The 25,315-nt window shown below is 41.0% G+C and overlaps 1 protein-coding gene and 1 pseudogene across 4 annotated transcripts in view; both read left to right on the forward strand.

The window, feature by feature from the left end:
- Positions 1 to 21,779, forward strand: part of LOC133151260 (E3 ubiquitin-protein ligase DTX4-like) — a 28,601-nt gene extending 6,822 nt beyond the window's left edge. For 3 of the 4 annotated variants that reach the window (XM_061274131.1, XM_061274133.1, XM_061274134.1), the window contains 10 exons: positions 875 to 1,089; positions 1,516 to 2,375; positions 17,441 to 17,502; positions 17,648 to 17,809; positions 17,916 to 17,977; positions 18,074 to 18,240; positions 18,673 to 18,826; positions 18,935 to 19,024; positions 19,297 to 19,395; positions 19,486 to 21,779. In XM_061274131.1, coding sequence (XP_061130115.1) covers positions 875 to 1,089; positions 1,516 to 2,375; positions 17,441 to 17,502; positions 17,648 to 17,809; positions 17,916 to 17,977; positions 18,074 to 18,240; positions 18,673 to 18,826; positions 18,935 to 19,024; positions 19,297 to 19,395; positions 19,486 to 19,617 — 2,003 coding nt within the window. In that variant the 3' untranslated portion in view covers positions 19,618 to 21,779. The remainder of the gene's footprint in view (positions 1 to 874; positions 1,090 to 1,515; positions 2,376 to 17,440; positions 17,503 to 17,647; positions 17,810 to 17,915; positions 17,978 to 18,073; positions 18,241 to 18,672; positions 18,827 to 18,934; positions 19,025 to 19,296; positions 19,396 to 19,485) is intronic. The other variant, XM_061274132.1, reaches the window with a different exon arrangement.
- A 319-nt stretch (positions 21,780 to 22,098) lies between these two features.
- Positions 22,099 to 22,207, forward strand: LOC133152103 (5S ribosomal RNA; annotated as a pseudogene).
- Positions 22,208 to 25,315: the final 3,108 nt, after the last annotated feature.

A 25,315-nucleotide genomic window follows, 5' to 3' on the forward strand; every position in this document is an offset into this window, starting at 1 on the left:
AAAATATCTGGATGTTCAATTCCACTTCCTTTTTTTCAAACCACAACCAGTATGAGTGGTCAGTAATACCGATACCAAGTAACGATACCACTGGTAATTTTGCTACATAAAATGTCTCTTGAACCAGTGAAAGATAGGAAAGACCTCTCATAAAGTCCCATGCACAATACACATTTTCTCCCCCCCCCCCCCCCCAAAAATGTATTTTTAATATTGAAATCTTTCATATTTTGTATTTATTTGTGTTTTTCTTGGTCCTGCAATGCCGAAAGAAATGGTATTCAAATGAGGGTGCGGTCTTGGGTTCTACATATTACAAAAACACATTAACACAATTTTAAAGAACAACATCATTTTTCCTTGCGTCCTGGAACTTGGAAACAGTAGCCGGAACTCGTACGCCTCATTTTCTACAATCATGAGCTGCAGTGCATAGAGTCCATAACAATCATATCAACATTAAAATACTCACATAAATTGCATCCTAATGGGTATCTGTCATCCATGTATGCCTTTCAGTTTCTGATAGTTCAGTGGCCTTAAGAGAATGACCGATTTTGGTCTCGCCTGCCACAACGACTATACGATAAGTTAAAAAAGGCCGGTATCCATCTGCCATATTCAAATATCTGGCATCGGTATTCACCCAACCCTATCCTGTTATGTGTAATTTTTTGAAAAGTGTAGAAGCATATAACTAGAACACTATCAAACACGTGTGTTATCTGCTTGTCTATGTGGTGTGCAACAAATATATTCACAGCACAGTATACATAGTAAATGTATAAAAAAAAAAAAATGTTTCAATGTACCGAATACATGTCGAGTCTAGAACAATTACTCACATTTACTTTTTCTCCTCATTTGAACCCAGGAACTATCCGACCAGTGAGGAGGTGTTTTTATGACCCGGTCTCAGCCCCGGGACAAGGGTGGCAGTGGGAGTGGGAAAATGATGCAGGTTCATGGACACCATATGACATAGAGGTGGCTATCGCCATCGAGAATGCTCATAGCCGCCAGCAGCCCTGCCTGGACCTGACAACCCTTGGCTTCTGCTATCTCATTGATTTTCAGAATATGACACAGGTGTGAAGGTTTTTTTTCTTCATATCTGTCCATTTATCTATTATCCATCTTAGTGCTGTCAGGCACTAATTAATTACAGGATTTTTAATTTATTAATCTAGTTGGATTTTAATCTCATATCTGATAAAGGTCCCCAAATACAGAATTTAAAATCTGGGACATGACAAAATTATAGTGCATAATTAATCAATTAATTAATACTAATAAGAGATTTGGCCACAAACAAGCTAAATGGGTATTAAAAAGGAATAAAGTGGGAGTGTTGCAATGTGTTGAATATACGAATAAGAGATTTGCCGACAAACAACCTAAATGGGTAATAAAAATGAATACGGTGGGAGTGTTGCAATGTGCTGTCGGTAATTACAGAAAGATTTCCACAGGAAAAATTGATAGTTATATGCTTTTTTTTCTGTGTCCTCCCAGGTGAATCGACAGAGCCAACGATGTCGAAGGATTCAGCGACGTGCTGACGCGGCCTATCCACTAGTGTCTGGGCCTCTTCCATTTCCAAAAGGAGGAGGTGAGGGTGTAGGAGGAGGACTGACAGGTGCCCTGTTAGGTGTTGGAGTATCAGGAGCTAGCATGGGAATTGGAAGTTCTGTGTACCCGAACGGGGGCATAATGACTACTGGACTGGGCCAACCTTGCTCCTGCCAGCAGTGCATGCTTGTCTTTAGTGTGAAAACAAACCTAGGAGGAGCAGGACGCTCACTAACCATTCAGCGGCCCAAGACCACAGCACCCACCGCCTCAAAACCCTTGAATCCATCTAAATCAGCCACACTGGGGAGAGGACAGCACTTGAAGCCCAACTGCAACACCTATCAGACGCTGCCACATGGCCTTGCCATTTCTAAAAACACTGCATCTCCAAGAAGGAATGCCCAGCTCTTTGCTCAGTCTCTGGCTGCGCTCACCACAGGGACCTCCAATCTTGGCATTTCGTCATCTTCCAGGCCTCCTCCACCGTCACTGCCGCCCCCTCAGCCACCATCATCCAACATAAATGTGAATCCTCCGTCCATTCCAGCAAAGCAGTCTTCATCTTCAGCCAGCGAATCAGTACCCACTGCCACATTAATTACCCCGGCTAGCACAGTGACCACACCCCCATCCCCTGTGCCATCTCCATCACCAGCAGTAATGAAGCCACAACGTGCGCCGTCGTCCGCATCCAAAGTTTGCCATGCCCCGCTACCACAGAGATCAAGCTTAGCTGGACTGAGTCGACCAGCATTGCAGAGGATTGCCATGGCCCAGTCAAGAGCACTAATAGCGTCAGGGTGAGTGAAGAAAACATTTCAACTCAAGAACCTTTGTGTCATGTTCAACAGAAAAGTGTGTAGCATCTAAATAACAAGAGTCCTCATCTTTGCACTTGTAGTGTCCGCCTAAAATAAGGTTTCATAAATCCATTCTACGGCTGCATCTCTCGAATATTCTAGACATCCCCCCCCACTCATAGTGTAAAACCTTTTTTTGCAAATATTTAGGCTTTTTTTGAATCTGTAGCATTTACATTCGGTTTTGCAATTGTTATTGTATTTTTCAATTGAAAATTTGAACAAAAAGAGGTGGATGGAAACCCACCTACAGAAAGTTCACAAAGTACTTCACATGGTTAAAGTTCTAAGCAAAATCCTGAATCGCTTGTCCATGCATGATATTGGCGTAGACAAAATCCATAATACTGGTAAACTGCACCCTTTGTGAAAGATGTAGTCGACTGACCACCTAGCACGCCTGATCACGCATCCTTGTGTGACCCTCCCCATAGTTCTGTCGCACAGTCGGGGGGCACTATTAAAAGTTCTTTAAGATTTTACTCATAATTACTTCGCTTAATACATTTCCACAATGATACAGAGGGATTGTGCCAAGCTTTTGTCACATTTGTAAACAAAATCCGATGACATCCACCAAAATCTGTGCCTGCGCGTCGAGCAAATCCGCCAAAATCGTGTTAAACTGCCAAGTTAGACCTCCTTTTAGAATGTCTAAAATGTAGTCTACTTTTATCACTAAATTGTCAGAAGTGCCAGGACCTTGCCGTAGAATACGGCAGAATGCACATTGAGGCGTATGTACCAAATTTATAAACACGCAGAATTTGCCCAGAATCAAATGTTTATGTGCCAGTTTTTACGTCGAGCGCTATCTCCTCTGTCACCAAATTGGCAGGGGCGCTGGGACTGCGGCAGTTCCGTCTGCCGGAACAGCCAGCGTGGCCCTAGCACAAAAATGAAGATGCGCCCGAGATACACAGAGTACATGGGTGCCGGTCTACCAGAATATGGCCCAAAATGTCACGCAAAATGTCAAAATGTGGAACACTAATATGCTCTATGACAGGGGTGGGCAAACTTTTTAACTCGCGGGCCGAACTGGGTTCTAAATTTAGACCGGAGGGCCGAACCAGGAGCAGATGGACGTAGTGTTTGTGTGAAGTAATATAAGCGACCTGTAAAGGTCATTGCATAAAATATTTTGGCCTTTAGTAGGTAGTAAAGCATGGATATTCCAAACAAGTTTTTTGAAAACAAATGCATTTATTAACAGCATTAAAAAAAAAAAAAGCACTAAAAAACTGCTATCAGTGATTCTCATAAAATACGACACTGTTATTATGAATAACAGTCTCCATCACTTCAGTGCCTGCAGGTCAGATTAATGAAAGATCTTATGAGATCACATCATTTTATGAGATTACATCAAACGGCAAACATTCTGACCAAATATATCATCTTGAAGAATTGGTGAAAGCATACATCCAAATAAAGTAATCAAAACTGCAACACGGTGAGGGGTATCTGAAAATCAGAGCAGTCACAAACACCTGGTAACAGAGGTGAGGAAACGGGAAACACTTGCTTAAAGTAAGCCTTAAGAACTTTACAGATTAAGATTAGTCGCAAACAGGTGGTGCATCAATGTCCTTGAGCATCCTGCATTGTTTGAAAATGAGAATGGTCGCTAGTTTCAATCCCTGCTATGTGCACAAATCATATTCAAAATGCATCTTTTTACAACAAACTTGAGAGCCTCCCCTTCATTTTCAGTTGGAACAGTGTTGTTGGTCTCCCTTTTTTGCTAGTGCGTCATAGTCTGGAGTAAAATTTGTTGTGGCAATTCTTAGGAGAGATCCGACGTGTTGGTCCGTTTACCTCGATCTGTGACAGGTCGATGTTGATGTTCATGTGGCTGAAAGTCACGTCGCGTACGTCGAGCCAAATTGGCCACTCTTTTTTAAACACTTGGCACTGTCTCCACCTTGCTTTTTCTTGGGCGACTCATTTTAATAGAAGGATTCCAGGGGAAGGTTTGCGTAAAACTGTATCTGAAAGATCAGCGCGCGAATTACAAGAATGCTGTCGTCACAGCCCACGCTCTAAATTCGGGACTGATACAAATAGAGCGTGAGTGCGCCATGTCCGTACTACTGATTACGTACACGCACTTGTGAGTGTGCACTGAGCTTTCTGACACGGCTTCCGGCAGTAAATGCGCAGGCGAGCGGTTCCCCGTCTACTGGGGAAACGCAGTCATTGAAGGCAAAATGACCAAAACAAAAGGTTTAATAATACAATTTATTCAGGGTTGGCGGGCCAGATTAAACGGTCCCATAGGCCGGATGTGGCCCGCGGGACGTAGTTTGCCCACCCCTGCTCTATGAGCAAATTGTGTGCACAATGGACAAAGGTGTTGAATTACAGATGATCTTAAAAATAACAGATGTCTGGTGTTGTTAATCACTTTTAACCTGAAAACAAAGTCAAATGGTTTTGAAATGTTGTTTTTTGTGTAGTCCTCACGTCCTTGAGACTTCTCACTTGCTTTCTTTACCCTGTGGTTCCTCACCCTCCCTATGTGCCTTCACTTCCCAGCAGTCTGGGCCTCTCAGAGCCTCATTGTTGGTCTCCACAGTAACCTTTGTTAGATTACACAAGCCTGGGCCACATTAGCAGCACAATGCTGAGTCTCTGCTACTTTTCTCCACGACCATCCCCCACACTCATTCCATATTTTTTTTAATTGCATTTTCTTATATGTTGCCATCCATTGCTATAGTTTTTGCACATCAGCCCCCCCCCCCCAACTGCTTTTATCTTTTAAACTTTGTTTGATTGTAGAACTATGGAATAATTGCTTTCAAACTAGGCTTTTCAGCCTTGGTCACACGTGTATGTAGTGGGGGTCATGTGGTGGAATTGCTGTGCTCTGTGAATTATCATAATGAAGCAATCTTTTGTGTGGATACGGGGTAGACACCATTGTCTATATCCCCTCACAATTCTGGGAAGGGGTGAATTTACATATGAAGCCATGTGTGTCTGTGCGTGTGCATTTTAGACTTATCCCAGACAGTACCAAGGACCATAGCTGCCAGGGTGATAGGGGGAGAGGTTTTAAACAAAGAAACAAGTCAACAGTCAAAGACTGATCACATGACACAAATCAGGACAGAAAGATGTTGCACTCACACAGCATTTCTTTGGCTCATGCCCACATTGTCCTGCTCTCTTATGGCGAGTGTAAATATTGACAGTTCACACAGGAGATGAAGTGAGGAACGTGTGCTTCTCGGAAGCAGACAAAAGCAATGAACGAGTGTGAGAAAGAACTGTTTTGTTGGGATTCTAATGCATATAGACGAGCAGCCTGACTCTCCTCCGAAAAATTTCTTGATTTTAATTTCAGGCCATTGGCTAAGAACTAAGGGGGGAACGATACATCGATACACATCGATTAATCGATATAATGCTCTCCGATTTATTGGCATCGATGCTAAACGTAAACATCGATTTATATCGCCGTGTTTGGCCTCGGACATTAGATGCGACTTTATTTTGAAATCCAGTTCATTGTTGCTTGCTTCCTCTTTCCGGGAGCGTGTTGTGTTGTGAGCAGAGCAGGCACGTGAAAGGGGAGGCGACAACTAGTACGCGGCTCCTGGGCTGGTGCTATGGCTAGTGTCCAAAAAGACGAGGAAATTGGCTCCCCTTTAGGCTTCAAGTCATTCTTTGGAAGCACTTTGGATTCCAAAGAAAAGATGGCTCAACGGACAAGACACGTGCAGTTTGTAAATCCTGCCATGCGGTGATCAAATATTCAGGGAGCACAAATCTCGCCGCACATTTAAAAAAAAAAAACACGACATCAAAGTTCAGTATTAAAGTAAGCACTTTGTATACTACAATACTCTTGTAATTTCCTAAATAAAGAGTTTGCAGTACCTTGTTGATTTTGCGTATGAATTGTTATAAATCAGGATATTGTTCTAAATTTTTTATTTAAAAAAAAAAAAATCGATCGTGGAGCACTATATCGTGATATATCGTGAATGAATCGCAGCAGGCTTTAAGATATCGGCAAATATCGTATCGTGTTTCTTAGTATCTATATGATATCGTATCGTGACAAAACCCGCGATTTACGCCCCTACTAAGAACCCATCTTTTAACTGTATGTTGATTGTTATGCAGCTTTTCTCTCTGAATAATGATTTGGCTCATGTTGGTTAACTGCTGGATTTTCATCCACCATATTGACAGTTTTTTTCTAAAAGTTCATTTGAATGCAGCTTTGAGGTTAGATCATTGCAGAATAAAATGGAGTGTTTTTTGATGGTAAGTCATCTTCAGTGAATGAGAGAGCTTTGCAGTTATGCAAAGTAGCATGGTAAGATTTTCAAAAGTAAATGTAGTCTGACAACTAACTTTGCTGTAGTAATCGGTTAAATTATTTACTTAAAATGGCCACCTTTTTCCAGTTACTGGCAACAGTGCTAATGATGTGTTTGAACTAACATTTTCTGGAAGGAGAGTAAGAGTACGAGTTAAGGCATGTGTGACAGGTTTATCCTGTGTCCGTGTGCGCGCGTGTGTCTACGTGCGTGTGAGCGCTCACACACTTTTGAGAGAGAAAGAGAGAATGTGTTGGAGTGTGTTATTGTCCGGCATCTAAATCAGTCCTGCTGATGTCCATCTGGGCCCGAGGGAATAGAAAAGAGTGTAGGGCATCGGGATTGTGGGAGAGACAAAGCTCAGGAAGTATGTGTGTTTTGACTCAGGGTCAAGAGACTCAAGCTCCTTTCAATCCCATCCCCTACAGCAAGAACAGGATTTAAAAGAGAAAAAAAAACTTTCAGTAGTACTTTACACTCAATAATGCTTACTTTTTTATTTCTAGCAGATGTAAATACCTTTACAAAGTTATCAGGCTCCTGCAGAACGTGAGGATGAGCTGATCATTTGAATCAGGTGTGTTGAACGAGGGAGACTTGGAAAGCATGTAAGAATACGGCACCCGAGGACTGGAGTTTGAGACCCCTGGTTTAGGGGGTTGGCTCAGATGGCTATGCTCTTTTCGCCCCCGGGTGTTGGTCAGAACACAGGAGGGAAGACGTGGTTCAGTTTTGATTGCTTTACTGAATTATTGGCAAACAAATAATAATAAATAACCATAAATGAAATACTCGCGGCGACACACCAAACCTGTCAAAATAAGTCATCGATCGAGACAACAAAATACGTTTGCTGGTGACCGTTAGTCACCGTGCCGCTGCGTAACGGCTACTCATAAGATGCGAAGCAAACTTAAAGGAGCGCGCCGGAGCTGTCAATCAAACGCCGCGCACACGAAGCAAACCACGATCGGACAAACGGCACAACAGTGGACAGCAGTAACAATGAAATGTATATCCTCACTTTGTATCAAGGACGCACACGATCACAGCAAGATACTCAGTCGATACCAGCAACCTTTAACTTACCGCTGCGCACAAGTGAAAATGGGTATAATGTCTAGACCCCGAATATAAGACGACCCCCACTTTTTATTCTTCTTATTTCAATGCAAAAATCATTGTCTTAAATTTGGGCCAATACGGTAGTTGGGAGGAAGAGTGACTGTTTTGATTGTCCGTGAATCTGAAAAGTTCGTAGAATAACATTATTTACTTTGCTTTTAACTTCAATTTAATCCCACTCGAAACATGAAGCAATGAATACACATTTGTGGTGATAGTAGTACCGTATTGGCCTGAATATAAGACGACCCTGATTATAAGACGACCCCCTCTTTTTCAAGACTCAAGTTTGAAAAAAGACTTTTAGAATTTAATTTTTAAACAGAAAATAATTACAGTACATCTGAAACAAATGATTATAACAATATATTAGAGAGAAAAAGCATGTTATTTTGCCTCATTCAAATCATGCAAAAACTGTCTATCATATATTAATATCTGAACATTTAAATATGTACTGTAATTTTCGGACGATAAGTCTCGTTTTTTTTCATAGTTTGGGTGTGGGGGCGACTTATACTCAGGAGCGACTTATATATGTTTTTTTTCACAAATCTTTACTTGATCATTAACACATCACTTACTTACAAGCAGGGCTGTGGACTCGGTCGGATTTTTGCACCGAGTCCGAGTCCGGCCTCTTGACCAGGAGTCAGAGTCAGAGTCCGGCTGTCCATTTTTTCTGTTAATTCATGTGACTGCTTAGTCTTTATTCAAGGCTAATTTAGATCAAAATCTAAATAATTACAACAGTTTTGTGATGGCTTTGTCTTTATTAAACATATAAACAAATACAATAAACAGATACGTTCAAGTTTTTATTATTAATTACACCATTATAGCTCAGACATTTATCTAAACACAAATAATTAGTGACGACCCCACAACTATCAAAACACATCAATGATATAAGCTGGGTGACATAATCGTCCTTGACATTGGTACATAATGTAAACATTAGCCTAAGTCAGTGCTTCTCAATTATTTTCTGTTACGCCCCCCCCTAGCAAGAAGAAAACTATTCGCGCCCCCCCTCCCCACCGTGACTATCCTAACTTGTCTTGTAAGTCGTAAAATGTTGCACTGTCGCAAACGTGACAGAAGTAACAATGAGAGCGCCACTGCCCCCTGCTGTAGTAAACGCGCAATTACACTTTATTCTAGTACTGCCAAAAAAAAAGCCTGTTCCCCAGGGTCACACGCGCCCCCCCAGGAATAGCACCGCGCCCCCCAAGGGGGGCGCGCCCCACTATTTGAGAAGCACTGGCCTAAGTGCAACTCAACGCGGCAGCATTGATCGTAATTTACGCTCCGTTTCCCCCCCAAATCTAGAGGCAAAACATTGTTCTCTCTCACATTGTGTTGTGCTTGATTTGGTTCCCCCGTGAGATCTTGTTCCCCCTGCCGCGGTAGCGCGCACGCCTTATTTGGAAAGCGAAAAACCCATGTCGTACGGCGTCAGCACTATGTTGTTTTCAATAAAAACATAAAGAACTCGCGTTTGCGTCAATCAGTTTTAATTTTTATAAAGGATTATTCTCATTTGATGTCTTTAAATTCATCCGCGTTCTACCATTGAAGCGGGGTGCATTCAAAGACCAGTTTATGTGTTATTTAAATTATAGTTTATATATTGTTGTATGGACCTGTGGAATAATCTGAACTGCGGCGCGGCACACGGCATTGTTGACAAAAGACGATCGATGAAAGACGAGAAATTTGATCGATGGATTTAATGATTTGGAGTGACACAAATGGTTTGATAATATTGTTGTTTATGTGATAGTTATTTAAAATATAGTTTATATATCGTTGTATGGGCCCGTGGAATAATTTGAACTGCGGCGCGGCACACGGCATTGTTGACAAAGGACGATCGATGGATTTAATGAATTGGAGGGACACAGATGGTTTTATAAACGTGTTATTTATGTAATAGTTTTTTTTAAATAACTGAATGTTACGTCCGTTCTCAGCTCCTCGTTTGTGTTTGTCACGTTAGCATACCGTATCGTTTAGCCTGTTGTTGCTTGTTCATGTCTGTTCTTGGTGTTGGATTTTGTCTGATAAATTGCCCCCCAAAATGCGACTTATACTCCGGAGCGACTTATATATGTTTTTTTTTCACTTTTTGGGGCATTTTATGGCTGCTGCGACTTATACTCCGGAGTGACTTACAGTCCGAAAATTACGGTAAACTAAAGAGCAATCACATTTGTAAATGTGTTTTTTTTCTGGTTTTTGAAACGTAAATAAACCAATCTAATGTGATAAAACAACAAAATTGCAATAACTGCATTAACCATCAAAGTAAAGTCTAACTGTAACTGTAGTCTTGAAACAAATCTGAATAAGGAAAAACGTTGCAATAAAATAATGCAAACTCCTACCGCTATTTTTATTCTTCGTGACAGGGGTTCGCTTTGGCCTGGGAAGTTAAGTTCAGCATTTGCTTTGAAGATGTCTGGCGCCATCTAGCGTTGTGAATGGGTATAATGTCTAGACTCTAAATGTAAGACGACCCCCACTTTTTCAGTCTTATTTCAATGCAAAAGACATCGTCTTATATTCGGGCCAATACGGTAATTCTGTGATGTACATGGCTCATTTATTAATCATGACAATGTCGCGATGTCATCTCTTCATGAAATGCGATCAAAAAGCCTTGCTTCATTCCCCCTGAATACTATTTTCACGAATCGCTCCTCTGTTTTATTTCGCTGCACACAAACTAAAGTTTCATATTCAGCATCCCGAAAGTCAAGTGCTAACCGGCGAGCCAACCAGTAACCTGCATGGCTGACCAATAGGATTGCTCAGAGACCTTGGCATCTCTTACGTCCGCTTCGGGACCCTTGCCCCTCATTGCCAGTGGTCAAATAGTCAGTTAAAGCAAATTTCTTGACTGGCTGTTATTGTCTCCTTACGACACTAACATGACTGTGTACCTCACAACATAGATTAACCAACTCGAGCTTGACTCCCTTAGTGCAATACACAAATTAAGTGAATGGGTGAACGAATAAAAAGACATGGCAAAAGCCCTAGTACACACAAATGATTTAAGTGAATCAATCAATTAATGAATGATGACCATGGTGAAGCGCTAACAAACCCAATGCATCTAAATGAAAGGCAGTTGTACAAACACACGCAAGAGACCGACTGAAAACACACACACACACGACACAACCAGCCCAGCCACGAATGCACAGATGAGGAACAAAGCAGTCAGTCCACCAATGGCAAATGAGCATTGACATAGCACATGGTGGAATACACTTCCATACAAGCTGAACCGCCCCTTCTGTGGATATTTTCAAAGGTAGCAAAAAAACACATTTGTTTAGGCGTGTGTTCCAGTTCAATTGCTTTGTCCTTTAACTCACTACTTTTTTGCTCTTTGTTTGTTTACCGGGTATATTTTATGCTAAAATGTTATTACCGTTTTTTTCCGTGTATAGTGCGCAAAATTTAACTAATTTATTGTCCTAAAATCTGGGGTGCGCATTATACATGGGTACAAAAATTTCTTTTTTTTTTTTTTTTTTTTTTTTTAATTTTTTTTTTTTTTAAGTCCCAATGATCGTCACACACGTAGGGAGGCAATGGGTCCCATTTTTATAGTCTTTGGTATGGTCTTAACTAGGCTGGATGTAATTTTTTTTGTTGGCGTTGATTTCTCCGACTGCCCGTAAACGCACCACCGCGCACGGGAAAGAGGCGGCTCTGTATGGGAGAGACGTTGAAGAGGAATAAAAACACCCTTGGAAACCAAAACGAGCAGGTGATCAAGCAAGCGTCTGATACGAGAGCATTGCGGTCGCATGGAGCGTGTTTGAAGTGAACAGCAGAGAAGAAAGGCAAAGTGTTGTGAAATAAAATGCACAGAACGGATGCGCAAGACACGTCAGCTATATAAAGAGCGAGAGTTGTTTTCTTCCTATTAGTTTCAATTCACAGTTTAATTAGCAGTTTCAATCAGCAAATAACAAAATGCGTATTACAGGTAATATTTTATTTCACAACACTTTGCCTTGTTCCTTTGGTCTCTGCTGTTCATCCTAAAACACAAAGGCGCTCTTTAAGCAATGCGACAGTGAGCGCCCGGCGCTCTGCGGTTGCGCGACCGCACCAAATTAAGCTCCCTGCGCAGTGCGCACTGAGGTCCACTTAAATTTTAGAAAGTACATCAGGACTTTAAAAATATCTTCTAAATTTCAGCGACGGCTCCGTCACAATAATGCGCGGTCGGCGGCGCGCTACGGTTGAGCGTTCTCTCTCGCGCTCTCTCTCTCGCTCTCTCTCGCTCTCGCACACACGCACACACACGCACACCGGGTATCACACGGAGGCCGCCATTACAGATGCGCAGAACGGATGCGCAAGACACGTCAGCTATATAAAGAGCGAGAGTTCAGTTCTCTACCTAAATCCGTATTACAGGTAATATTTTATTTCACAACACTTTGCCTTGTTCCTTTCTTCTCTGCTGTTCATTTCAAACACGCTCCATGCGACCGCAATGCTCTCGTATCAGACGCGGCTTGCTCGATCACCTGCTCGTTTGCTGTCCCGTGCGCGCACGGAGCGCGGTGGTGCGTTTACGGGCAGTCGGAAAAATCAACGCCAACAAAAAAAATTACATCCAGCCTAGTTAAGACCATACCAAAGACTATAAAAATGGGACCCATTGCCTCCCTGCGTGTGTGACGATCATTGGGACTTAAAAAAAAAAAAAAAAAAAAAAAAATTTTTTTTTAAAAATTCATAAAAATTGGGTGCGTATTATACATGGGTACAAGCTTTTTTCCAGCATCAGCATGCCATTTTTAGGGGTGCGTACTATACATGGGGGCGCACTATACACGGAAAAAAACGGTATATTGTTGTATTTTAACCATGTGAACCACTTTGTAAGTTCTCTCTGTGAGAAGTGAATTTTTACTTACTTACTGTTAATGCGACACTTCTTCAACCAGTTTGGTGCTGATTAGTATGACCTGTTCACGATAGCATGCCGTTGATTGTCGAGTGTGGATTAAGAGCACACAAAAAAGACAACTTTGACAATTTTACCGCAAATGGTTAGAGAGTACATAATGATTAAGACCAATTGGCCATTTACGTAGAGTGATAGATTGGTCATTAAATGCTTTGAACGGCGATTTACGATGATGCACTTTTTCACGAATATCCCTACCTACTACATTAGTCAATGTTCAGTTGGTCAAGAAAATGTGCCATGGAAAAACATTTGGTAACAGTAAACAAGTGACATCACAACAAGGAGATTCAGAGAGCTTTTCAAAAAAGCAAATTTTCTCAAAATGCTGCTTTATCAACACATTGAATGTCTGCCTCTCTTTTGCTATAGAGCACTAGTGACTTACTGTTACAATGACTAAGCTACCACCTACTTCTTGCGTTTGGGCTGTCATTTTGTCAAACACATTTGGCCACCCAAAGAAAATAAAAACATTTTGATGGTTTTATCAAACCATTTGTGTCACTCCAAATCATTAAATTCATCGATCAAATTTCTCGTCCTTTATGTCATCCTGGTGACAGAGGACATGTCCAGAGGATATGGCGCTTTAAAGTGTTAATTACTTTATTTGATTTTTTCTCTCGATTTTTCAGGTTTTGAATATGATATCAAAGCATGTGAAGTGATCAACTATACTAAAAATAACATGTGAAGTGGTCAACTATACTTGTAAGTCAGTGATGTGTTAATGATCAAGTAAAAATTTGTGAAAAAAAACATATCTAAGTCGCTCCTGAGTATAAGTGTTTGTTTGGTTCTTTGGAAGGACCCATTATGATAGCCTTTGCATCGGCAATGTTATGAAGAGTAACAACATTGTGATTTTAATTTGATTCCACTGGATACATAGTGGATGTTTGTGGTGATAGGGAGGTTAATTTGTGACAATGTTTTTTCCACCGATATTTAATGATGTTTTAGCCTTAGCAATTCTGTTAGCCACCAATTCTGACAGGCTCAAAGGACTTACCGTAATTTTCGGACTATTAAGTCGCACCGGAGTATAAGTCGCACCAGTCATAAAATGCCCAAAAAACTGAAAAAAACCCATATATATGTATATAAGTCCCTCCTGAGTATAAGTCGACCCCCACTCAAACTATGGAAAAAAAACGCGACTTATAGTCCGAAAATTACGGTACATTTGTTGACGAATCAGTTTTGAACTCATTTGAGAGCCGCTTGCCACATATTGGGATTTGTGCGTGGAAATCACCTCTCGCCGTAAATCCCAATTTCAAATGGGTCTATACTAGTAAATAAACCAGAAATGCTATAAGTTTTGTTTTCATTCATTTGTGTGTCCCTGCCACTGGTGATTGGGGACCAATGTTAGAATATCAAATAAAATGCTTGATGAGCTTGACTGAGGCCACATAGATTCCTGATAGGGCTATAGCCCAAGTGTAGTGCTAGTCTCAATAAATTATCCTGTAAATGTGGCTCAGTATCAATGGAAATTGTTGCTGCCCTTAAAATTTAAACTGATTTTGCCTAAAATCTCATAATCAGAATCGTAAACAATGCCTTCTCACACACATATGGCACATATTGTTCATGAAACTATATATAGCCCTGTTTTTATTGCAGAATGTTTGCATATTCATCATCTATGGATTATGTTAAACATTTTGATGCGCCATGATTTGCAATGATTTACAAATGTAATCATATTCCTTTATATGCCATGTATCGTCTATGTTAGAGTGGTGCTCACTCTAACTTATTTGCAAGAACCACACGGGAAACAGTATGCCCTGTTAGCACTTGCAAGTGGAGAAAACGTTCGTGCAGTGATGTTCGAACGCAGTCTGACTTTGGACTCTTGCAACAGAGTATTTATTGAGAGAAAACAGGGTGGGGGTGAGAGTGGACAAGTTTGGTGAATCCCTGGCCTCTGGTCAAATCAGAGCAGGGGGTGTTTTACGACGTTTGGAGAAGCAGAACACTTTTGATTGCTTCCTCTGCAGCTGGTCAACCAGTGCAGAGGATGCAACCACTTTATTTTACTGTGTTCTGAGAACAGGACAAGTTTGGTTAATCATTATAGTCTACGTTCCAACAAAATCATACGATCAAAATAATCTATCAACCCTAACAGTCTATGTCCACGCATGACAGTGAGTCATTCACATATGCCAGAATGAGTCACTAAGTCGGGTGAAGTGAAATCAGCTTAGTGCACAGACAGAGAAAGCCTTTTAAAGGTAAACCTATAGGAAACAACACATCATCACCATGCTTCTGGTCATCAAACTGTTTTTACATAACTTGAATTAGTTTTTCTGCTTATGTGCATACTTGCCAAATTTCCCGATTTACACAGAAAACGTATGAATTTCAACACTATCTCCGCTGTGGTTCCTGATCAGTCATTTCTCCTGTTAATCTCACAATTTTACAATGAAGTACCGTAATTTTCGGACTATAAATCGCACCGGAGTATAAATCGCACCAGCCATAAAATGCCCAAAAAGTGAAAAAAAAAACATATAAGTCGCTCCGGAGTATAAATCGCATTTTGGGGGGCAATTTATTCGACAAAATCCAAGAACCGTCATGAACGAGCAACAACAGGCTAAACAATAGGTATGCTAACGTGACATAAACACAAACTAAGAGCTGAGAACGGCCCTGACGTAAAATTCAGAGTTATTCAAAAAACTATTACATAAATAACACGTTAATAAAACCATCTGCGTCACTCCAATTCATTAAATCCATCAATCGTCCTTTGTCAACAATGCGTGCTCGCCGCTGATATAACGATATATAAATTATATATCAAATAACTATTATATAAGCTATAATGTTATCAAACCATCTGTGCACTCTAAATCAGTGGTCCCCAACTATTATTATTTAAATATTTATATATATAAATAGGATGAAATAAAATGATACGACTGGCATAAAAACAAATATAAACCACATAAAAATAAAACGTTGAATTAGTGGAAGCACCGAGCTCTTTTCTCAGAAATGAGCATTGTCCGAGCACCATCCACCGTCCCTGGACAGCCACCCGGCCGAGCGCCGGCGCCCGACTTCAATCCACGGAAGTGAAAGAGAGCTCTGTCGCGTTCGCGCGTCAGCAGCGCGGCGGTTGTTTACATAAAGGACAAAGATCGACTCGTCCAGGGACGGTGGATGGGGCTCGGACAATGCTTTTACGCACACCCGGTCCTACTCTAAAAAGCTGTCTTTCACCTCCGTGGATGGAAGTCGAGGGCCGGCGCTCAGCCGGGTGGCTGTCCGAGGACGGTGGATGGGGCTCGGTCATGGCTTTTACGCACGCCCGGTCCTATTCTATTGAGCTCTGTTCCACTTCCGTCGCTGGAAGTCCACACCGCCACACGCCTGTAAGTTTGTTTTGTTAAATAAAGAGCCGTTTGCCAAACCCACGTCTTTCCTTGAACTTTGTTAACGCTACAATATAGTTATATAGTAGATCTGTGGAATAACGACGAGGCGACGCTTTTTAAGATCAACAACAACGTTAATTTTCACCGTCAGTGTTTTGCAATTCCACAATCTATACATAAACACTTTTCTTGAAACTTTTGGGAGTTTTGCAGAACTAAGAAAACATTGTGTAGGCTTTTGGTGCTGATCTACAAATGTCAAAGTCAAAAAAGTCAAAGTCTGCTTTATTGTCAACATCTTCACATGCCGAGACACACAAAGAGGTCGAAATTACGTTTTCCCTATCCCACGGTGACAAGACATATTACACGATTGACATACAAGTAAACGACGCAATATAAAAAACAAGAAGGCACAAATGTCTTTAATGGTTAGTGCTCCCCTCAACATACAATAGCAAGTAGTCCAAAAACATTTTCCAGATGAATCAACTCTGCTCATTTTATTGTTATTCATGGTTGCGTCTGAATTTTGCAGTGGTGTACCAGTACAACACATAACACGAATATCAGAATATTTTGATAATAACTTGGAGAAGGTAAATATAGCATTTTCAATTACGCTAACCAAAACTCCTTATCAGTCTGGATATGTGATTTGTCAGTGAGAGATGATTGGCTTTGTGATGATGCAGGTAATCCCCAGAGAGAGGCTGTGTGACGTCCATCTCTGAGCAGATGGAAAATCTGTGGATTAGCTCTGAAAAACACACGCACACAGAACCTTGATCATTCACTAACCATCATATTGTGTCAGTGTGTTGCCGATGCAAAGAGAGCCCAAAGAGAGACGGTGACAAAGACGGACAGGGAAGTGCTAGATGTGTTTTTTAATGGGAGTTCCATTTGGGATATTTTTTTCCACCTGATACTATCTTTATTATCTTTTCGTTTTTGTGGGACCAGAATTTGTTTACCTTGTGTGGTCAAAATAAAAATGATAGTCATCTGTTTTTTCAAGTGAGAATTTAACTAGTCTTAGTTTATTGAAGATATTATTAGAAAGTCTGATAGATACATTGTAAGTCACTGAAAACACCTGTAAATAGTTTGTCTTTTTTGCAGTGTGCCCACTGTGCCCGTGAAGAATCTCAACGGATCTAGTCCTGTTCACCCTGCACTGGCAGGTGAGATTTTACTACACATATTTATTGACGCAGTGCTGAGGCATTTGGTCGTTTTCATCAAAATGACAGTTTATGAATAAATGGGGGGGGGGGGGGAAATCCCCTTTTCAACTCCGTTCATTCTTTTCCCGTCTTTGTGTTTCAGGGATCACAGGCATTTTGATGAGTGCTGCTGCTCTGCCGGTGTGTCTTACAAGACCCCCTAAACTTGTACTACACCCTCCACCTGTCAGCAAGAGTGACATCAAACCAGTACCAGGCTTTGGCCACTGCTGCAGAAAGACCACCAAGAAGCAGGCTCGTAAGGGTAAAAGTACTGTGTTTAAAGTACACCTGAGATGTGCTCTCAATAAACACGTTAGCACATCCACTATTTTAACATCTGACCATCTGTGTGTTAATTTTGTCTGCAGGTAAGACTCCAGAAGATGTAGTTAAAAAGTACCTGCAAAAAGTTAAGAGTCCACCAGATGAGGTGAGACCAGTTGCTATATTTTTAGATCAGATTCATTAAAAGATCAGGGAAGGGTAGAGTTAGTGATGTCTTCTTCATTCATTATTGTTCCTCCAGGATTGTACCATATGCATGGAATCTTTAGGGGGTCCTTCTGGATACAAAGGTCCTGGGGTAGGATCTGTTTCCAGAGCAGAATCTGTTGGACGACTAGCGCAATGTGGACACCAGTACCATTTTCAGTGTCTGTTGGCCATGTATAATAATGGCAACAAGGATGGCAGGTGGGTCAGAATACGTTTTTATAGTTAAGAAAATAGACCCCTGGCCTGGATTAAATTGCAGGTCCAAGTCTCGCAATATGATGTCTGTCCCTATTTGAGTTTTTGTGTTTTGTTTGTTTGTTTGTTTGTTTGTTTGTTTGTTTGTTTGTTTGTTTGTTTGTTTGTTTTTACAGTACATTTTAAGTGACACCTAAATGGCTCTTTTTACATTCAGGGAACAAATAAAGTAATCCACATACACATTACACAGATGCCCGCAGTTCACATAAATAACACCGCAAGTGTCAACTCTGAGCAGAGACCATATGGAATTACATAACAATACCAAATGAACAATACTCATATTAAACGTTCAGTACCATTTTGTTGCCCTGCACTGACATCTTAAGTCCATTCAGTTAAATATACCAGAATGTCTCCCTTTTGTGTCAGTCTTCAGTGTCCCACCTGTAAAACTATCTATGGTGTAAAGACCGGGAACCAACCAGCAGGAAAAATGGAGTACCACATCATCCCTCACTCACTACCGGGGCATCCCGACTGCAAAACTATTCGCATGATCTATAACATCCCGCCGGGCATTCAGGTAATTGAAAAGAAGTCAGCAGCTCCATATGTTAGTTTGAATTGCACCCATATTCTTGTAACAATCTTGTTGATCGACGTGATGGTTCCTCTACTTGTGTGTGATCAGGGACCAGAGCATCCCAATCCAGGGAAGCCCTTCACAGCCAGAGGCTTCCCAAGACACTGCTACCTCCCAGACAGTGACAAGGGACGCAAGGTAAAATCCTTCACATTGCTGTAACTGATGCTAGGACCTATGACTTCATAGAAACTGTTTGGGGTTCAATTATGATGGTGCCCCACAGCATGAAACAAAGACCATAAAGGCATGGTTGGATGCATTTGGTGTGTATGACCTGGGCCGGCCGGTGTGTCATAATGATGAGTTGTTCCTTAATGCTTCAGTTTTAGTAATGGCTAGGGATCTACGCTATGCAGTGTGCATGATTTATGATGCCATCCTTCACTCATAAGAATATTTGTCATCAGGTATTGAGACTGCTCCTGGTAGCGTGGGACCGAAGGTTGATCTTTTCAGTTGGGACTTCAAGCACCACAGGAGAATCTGACACAGTCATATGGAATGAGGTACGTTCTTGAGCTCATATGTTCATTGCTGAAATAGAGTGGACCAGTCATATCAGATTCCAGTAACTACATAGTCCCTTTCTTCTTTAGGTACACCACAAAACAGAGTTCGGCTCCAACCTGACAGGTCATGGCTTCCCTGACCCTGGACACCTAGACAATGTTCTGGATGAGCTCCGAGCTCAAGGCATCACAGAAGATGATGGGTTGACTGAAAAGTGATCAGATGAGGAACCAGGGACAACAATGACGAGATACTTTTGATGTGGGGGGAAAAAAAGGAAACGCGGAAAAAAAATCTGCCTCACCAGATAAGAGGCAAGAAGAGGAGGACAACAGGCAGTCAGTCTGGCAGTATTTAAAAGGAGTGCAGCGGATATTTGAAGTGTTCCCCCCCCCTCCCCCAAATAACCACTTTTTTAAACTTTATTTTTTTTTACTGGTAGTCTGCCTGCCATTGTCATTCCAATAGTGTATAGTTAAATACTCATTAAAGGTATGAGTAGATAGCAGATGAAAAGGAGTTCTTTACCACTCAGGATCTAGGTACTAACAGTCCACAAGTGAGCGTGAAATGGTACTAATAACGAAGAACAAAAACAAGTTTAGTGAGCAAAATAATAGACGATGGTATGTCTGAGAGACAAAAAATGGAAAGACGGGAGAAAGAGAGGAAGATGTCTGATGTGGGGGAGGGGACTAAAGAAAAACCGTCCGCAAGAGAGAGGGGTTTTAGGAATGTAGTGTAGAATAAGTGTGAACACTAACTTGTATAAGGTACTTTCCAGAGTAACACTAACTTGTATGGTACTTTTCAGTTGCTAGTAGGTTCACCACAAACAGACAAAATCAGTCAAGAATGATGTCCAAGTGGTAGGTGGAAGGGCCCCCCCTTTGTTTTGTCCTTAGTCAATAATGTTCTGTCATGTTGCGCCCTCTTGTGATTTGTCTGTTGGACTGCACTCAGGCTGTAAGCCACTGAGGTGCATTAATTTTGGCAGTAGTATGTGTGGTACTTATCATTGTTACATTATTCCTTTACTTTCTGGGGCCAAGCAGTTATCATTGTGTATGAAATAAAACCAAGGCTCTTTCGCTTATAAGCCTTTTTTTTTCTACAAATAAGCTGAGGTACACACAAACTTTACATTCCTCCGAGGTACCCGAATTTACATGTAATTCCCTAATGTGTGTTGAATGAAAATTTGGAATCTATGTTTTTTCCTCCTGTGCGACCACTGTAACAAACCCATTGAGGCAGCACAATGCATTTTCCTCTGCTGACCGAAAATGAGCATATTTGATACTGTGAGATTTTCATTACGCGCACTTCGTATTACCTTCTCTCATCCAGCAGCAGGTGATAATGCACTGCCCACTTCGTGTTTTGCGTCTGTAAATTGCCCGGCATATGAATTTGTTTGAGTGAGTGCATGTGTGTTGCGAGAGGAAAGCTGTGTACTGTGTATACCAGTACCAACATGTTCTAAGTCAAGAGTATTATTACTATTTCTGTTACTTTTCTGTTTTCTGTAGCAATGATATCATTTGGAAACTCTGAGGCTGATGATAATGATGGTACTCACTGTATGGTTATGCCAATGTTTTTAATCTTGTTATTATGTTTTAATGTGAACTGTAGCAACAACTTTTGTGTACAATAGTATCTTCATTACATTATCATAGAAGTGGTAGGCTTTGTTGTACATTTAATGGATATTCATTATGTGATTTTTTTTTATTTGTCACGTCGTTTTACAATTTTTTAATACAATGGATTTTTCCATTTTCATTGCATTGGGTGAAGTGAGGCTGATTTGAAACATCTTTTCTTTGGAAAAGGAATGTCATAATATAATTTTATTTGCGTGTCAAATGAATTTGTATTGCAATTATAAACCCTTTCTACTTTTTATTTTTTATTTTTTTTTAGACGGTTCGAGAATGCTCAAATTTGTATTTAGATGGTTTGAGAATGCTCAAGAGTGATTTTTGGATTGAAATGTTTTCTTGAGTGTCTTAGCATTTGTCCAATTTCTTGCTCTTATGACCCAAACACATGGTCATTCTATTGTCGAGATCGACTGTCTTGATAAAGAATGATATTCTCATGTGTTGTGTGCAGTGTTTGAACCATTTGAGCAAAGTGGGAAAAAACAAGTAACTCAATACTCAAGTCGTGTTTATCCTTTAAAAGCAGATGTCTTAGCAGTTCATCCCGATGGCAATAGTTCATCCTCAAAATGTGAGCTCTTGGGATTGTGTTGGTTTGATGGGACTCAGAAAAAAAGCATCTCCTCTACCTGATGGACAATTTGTAATTACAAAATGCTGGAGTATGACTGATTAATACATGTAAGAATAAACAATGTATGAAACCTCTGCACCCGTTTCTAATTTAATTTCATCTCATTTACTTTTGTATATTTTATGATACTTTAAATGAATTTACATTGTGTTGTATAGTTTACCCCGTAAACAACTAGCACGCACAGGCATGCAGGGACATCTCTCATTTAAATATACAAAGATGGTTATGAAAAAGGGAAGGGGGTGTTGACCAGGTGCTGAAAGCCTTTTTTTTTTTTTTTCCACGTCAATTGTGAAGGAAACTTTTACAACAGCCATTAAGTACCGCCGCTGCTTGGCTTGGTTTCAGGGGCGATTGTGTCTATAAAATGCACAATTCTGAATTAGCTCACGGCCTACGGCCATATTACCCTGAGAATGCCCGATCTCGGAAGCTAAACAGTGTCGGGCCTGGTTAGTACTTGGATGGGAGACCGCCTGGGAATACCAGGTGCTGTAAGCTTTTTCTTTCTTATTTGCACTTCAGTCGTTTCAGCAATTTTTTTTACAACACCCATCACGAGCCTAGTTTAAACTCCGACATTGAAACTATAACACGAGTTTGAAACCTATATTATGTGGTGACATCCAGAGATCTGTAGTCCACGTTTTTACCGCTAGAGGGAAGACTATATAGACAGTGAATAAAGAGCATGGCTTCCCTGTGAACTCAAAGCAGCAGTCTTTACTTGTAAAAGAGCCCAACACAACACCAGAGATGGGACCAAGTCACACAAGTCTCAAGTGACTCTCAAGTCTTAACCTTCAAGTCTCAAGTAAATCCCAAGTCATTTTTTTCTTGGGGAAGTCAAGTCCTTAAATAGGTCAAGTCCAAGTCAAGTCACATTATTACCGTTTTTTTCCGTGTATAGTGCGCAAAATTTAACGAATTTATTGTCGTGCGCATTATACATGGGTACAAAAAAGTTTTGATTTTTTTTTTAAATTTTTTTTTTTTTTTTTTTTTTTTTTTTTTTTTTAGAAAACAAAACCAACAACAGGACTGACCGACAAAGTCGTGGAACAAAAAGACAGGGGGACATTACCAAAGACAGGAACAGAAAGCAAACAGACATCATGACAGTAACACATGCAATGATCCGACGGTGAGCGAGGGGCAGACAGGACTTAAATACAAAACACGTTACATCGATTGAGGTGACACAGGAAGAGAGGGGCGACGCGAACAGAAACTATGGCAACCTAGACACATAGCAAAACTGGGGACGAGACGTGACAAATGTCCCTCGAAATGAAACTTGAAATCACCAAGTTTTGGTTTCCAAGGGTGTTTTTATTCCTCTTCAACGTCTCTCCCATACAGAGCCGCCTTTTTCACGTCCGCACGCCTCTTTCCCGTGCGCGCACGGAGCGCGGTGGTGCGTTTATGGGCAGTCGGAGAAATCAACGCCAACAAAAAAGATTACATCCAGCCTAGTTAAGACCATACCAAAGACTATAAAAATGGGACCCATTGCCTCCCTGCGTGTGTGACGATCATTGGGACTTAAAAAAAAAAAAAAAATCATAAAAAAAAAATCATAAAAATTGGGTGCGTATTATACATGGGTACAGGCTTTTTTTCAGCATCAGCATGCCATTTTTAGGGTGCGTATTATACATGGGGGCGCACTATACACGGAAAAAAACGGTATTGCAATTTTACCCGCAGAATCTGATTTTAGTAACGTGAAAAGACAAGATATAAGTAACTTTAAGTAACCATCATTATCCAATGTGTCTAACCTGTTTAAAAAATATGACAATCATTTGGATTTGCACTGTAATTACTGATATTCAGTAAAATACACCATGGAATCAAACAAAAAATAAATTACCTCATACAATGATTGACAGCTCAATCTAAACAAATGAACGTCTGCCGACAGTGTCTGACACATTTGAGTTGCAAATATGAAAAAATAATCTGAAAAAGATCTGAAAGAAGAAACACATTAAAGAGCATTAGAAATGTGGTGAATGGTCTTTGTTGTTTTGCTGGTCTCCAAAAAAACACTCAGTGGACGATGGCTGGTCCGGGCAAGGAAGCACTTCGGTGACACACGGCTGATTGGGAAAAGATTTATTCAACCGATGTCAAAGTGATGTCTCTCCAAAAGTTAGGGTGGCCCCAAGAGCAAAGATGTTTCAGCTCTTGACAGCACAGATGTTCGCCCCAAAAAGGCCCTCGCGCTTCTTGCTCTTGCCCCTTGCGCCCCTGCGCCTTGCGCGCTCCTGCCCTTCGCGCTGTTCCTCTTCGCGTTCTTGACCTTCTTCTATCTGTTCTCCCCCATCATTTGTACCTCGTAAGACAACAGCTGCGGTCCGAGTCTCACTCTATTGGTTACTTCCGATGCCCTTAAAAGTGCATGGACAAAGGTATTCCTGGTCACGGACGAATGGCCCTTCCATATTCTAAGCACCTACACATTGCTGAAACTAGATCTTCTCTGTACCGCAAAAATAGCTTAGGGTCTTCTCACTGCTGCAAGGTCGCCATTTAAGGTGACATACAGTGACGCATAGAATCCAAAATTTACCTCAGAAACATTTTATGTTTCATCTGTAACATCTGGAGACACCAGAGCTCTATAAACTTCAAACGGACAAAGTCATCTGGCTGTCTGAAATGTTTCTGTTGCATATCTTGCACTGTGCTGTCCGTCTTTTGCCGTCATAAAGGTAATTAATTACGATAGCCGAAGGTATCGCTCCGCTCCATGTTTGTGCATGTCTGAAATAAAGGAGCGTGATTCTCCAATAAACACGTTAGGTAGGTAGAGAGGGCACGACTGATTGATTGACAGGGTAGCGATCCAATCCTGACAACGCCATTCTCAGCCTGCGCTCCTACAGTGTTATCGATATTACTTTTTTAAATGTATTATTAATTTGATATTCAAACTGAAAACATAAACAAAATAACACTGAAGTCATTCAAGTCATCGTGTCTCAAGTCATCGTGTCTCAAGTCAAGTCAAGTCCCGAGTCTTTAACTTCCAAGTCCAAGTCGAGTCTCAAGGTTTTTTATTATCGTCAAGTCAAGTCACAAGTCATCAAAACAGCGACTCGAGTCGACTCGTGTCCAAGTCACAGTGACTCGAGTCCCCATCTCTGTCTATAACCCAGAAGTTGCACTGTACCACAGTAGCTATATTGCACCTATTTTGTCGTTATTCTTTGCATTTTAAGTTTTTGACGACACTTTTACTACACCGCAAAATTATAATTCATTAATTACTCTGCTGTGCTATTTCCGCAGAATCCGTCTGCTGCAGTCATTTTTCCGCCAGAAGGGTAAGGCTGCCCCCTACTGGCGATTTTTCGCCGTGACATCACCATTGAGCCCACACACAATTTGGGTGCCAATGTGAGTAAATTATCCTCTCACTAAACCAAACTCCTTTGTCTCATGAGTCTGCGAGCATTTCGACGTCTAATAGATGTCTATTAGACGTGTATATGCTAACCAGACGTCTCGGCTAAAACCCGTCTAAAAGTGTAACAAATATAGACGTCTATGGCATATACGTCTTTTAGACGTCTTTTATGTGAAAGCGTTTTGAGACGT

This window comes from Syngnathus typhle, linkage group LG3, assembly GCF_033458585.1.
Source record: "Syngnathus typhle isolate RoL2023-S1 ecotype Sweden linkage group LG3, RoL_Styp_1.0, whole genome shotgun sequence".
Classification (NCBI taxonomy): domain Eukaryota; kingdom Metazoa; phylum Chordata; class Actinopteri; order Syngnathiformes; family Syngnathidae; genus Syngnathus; species Syngnathus typhle.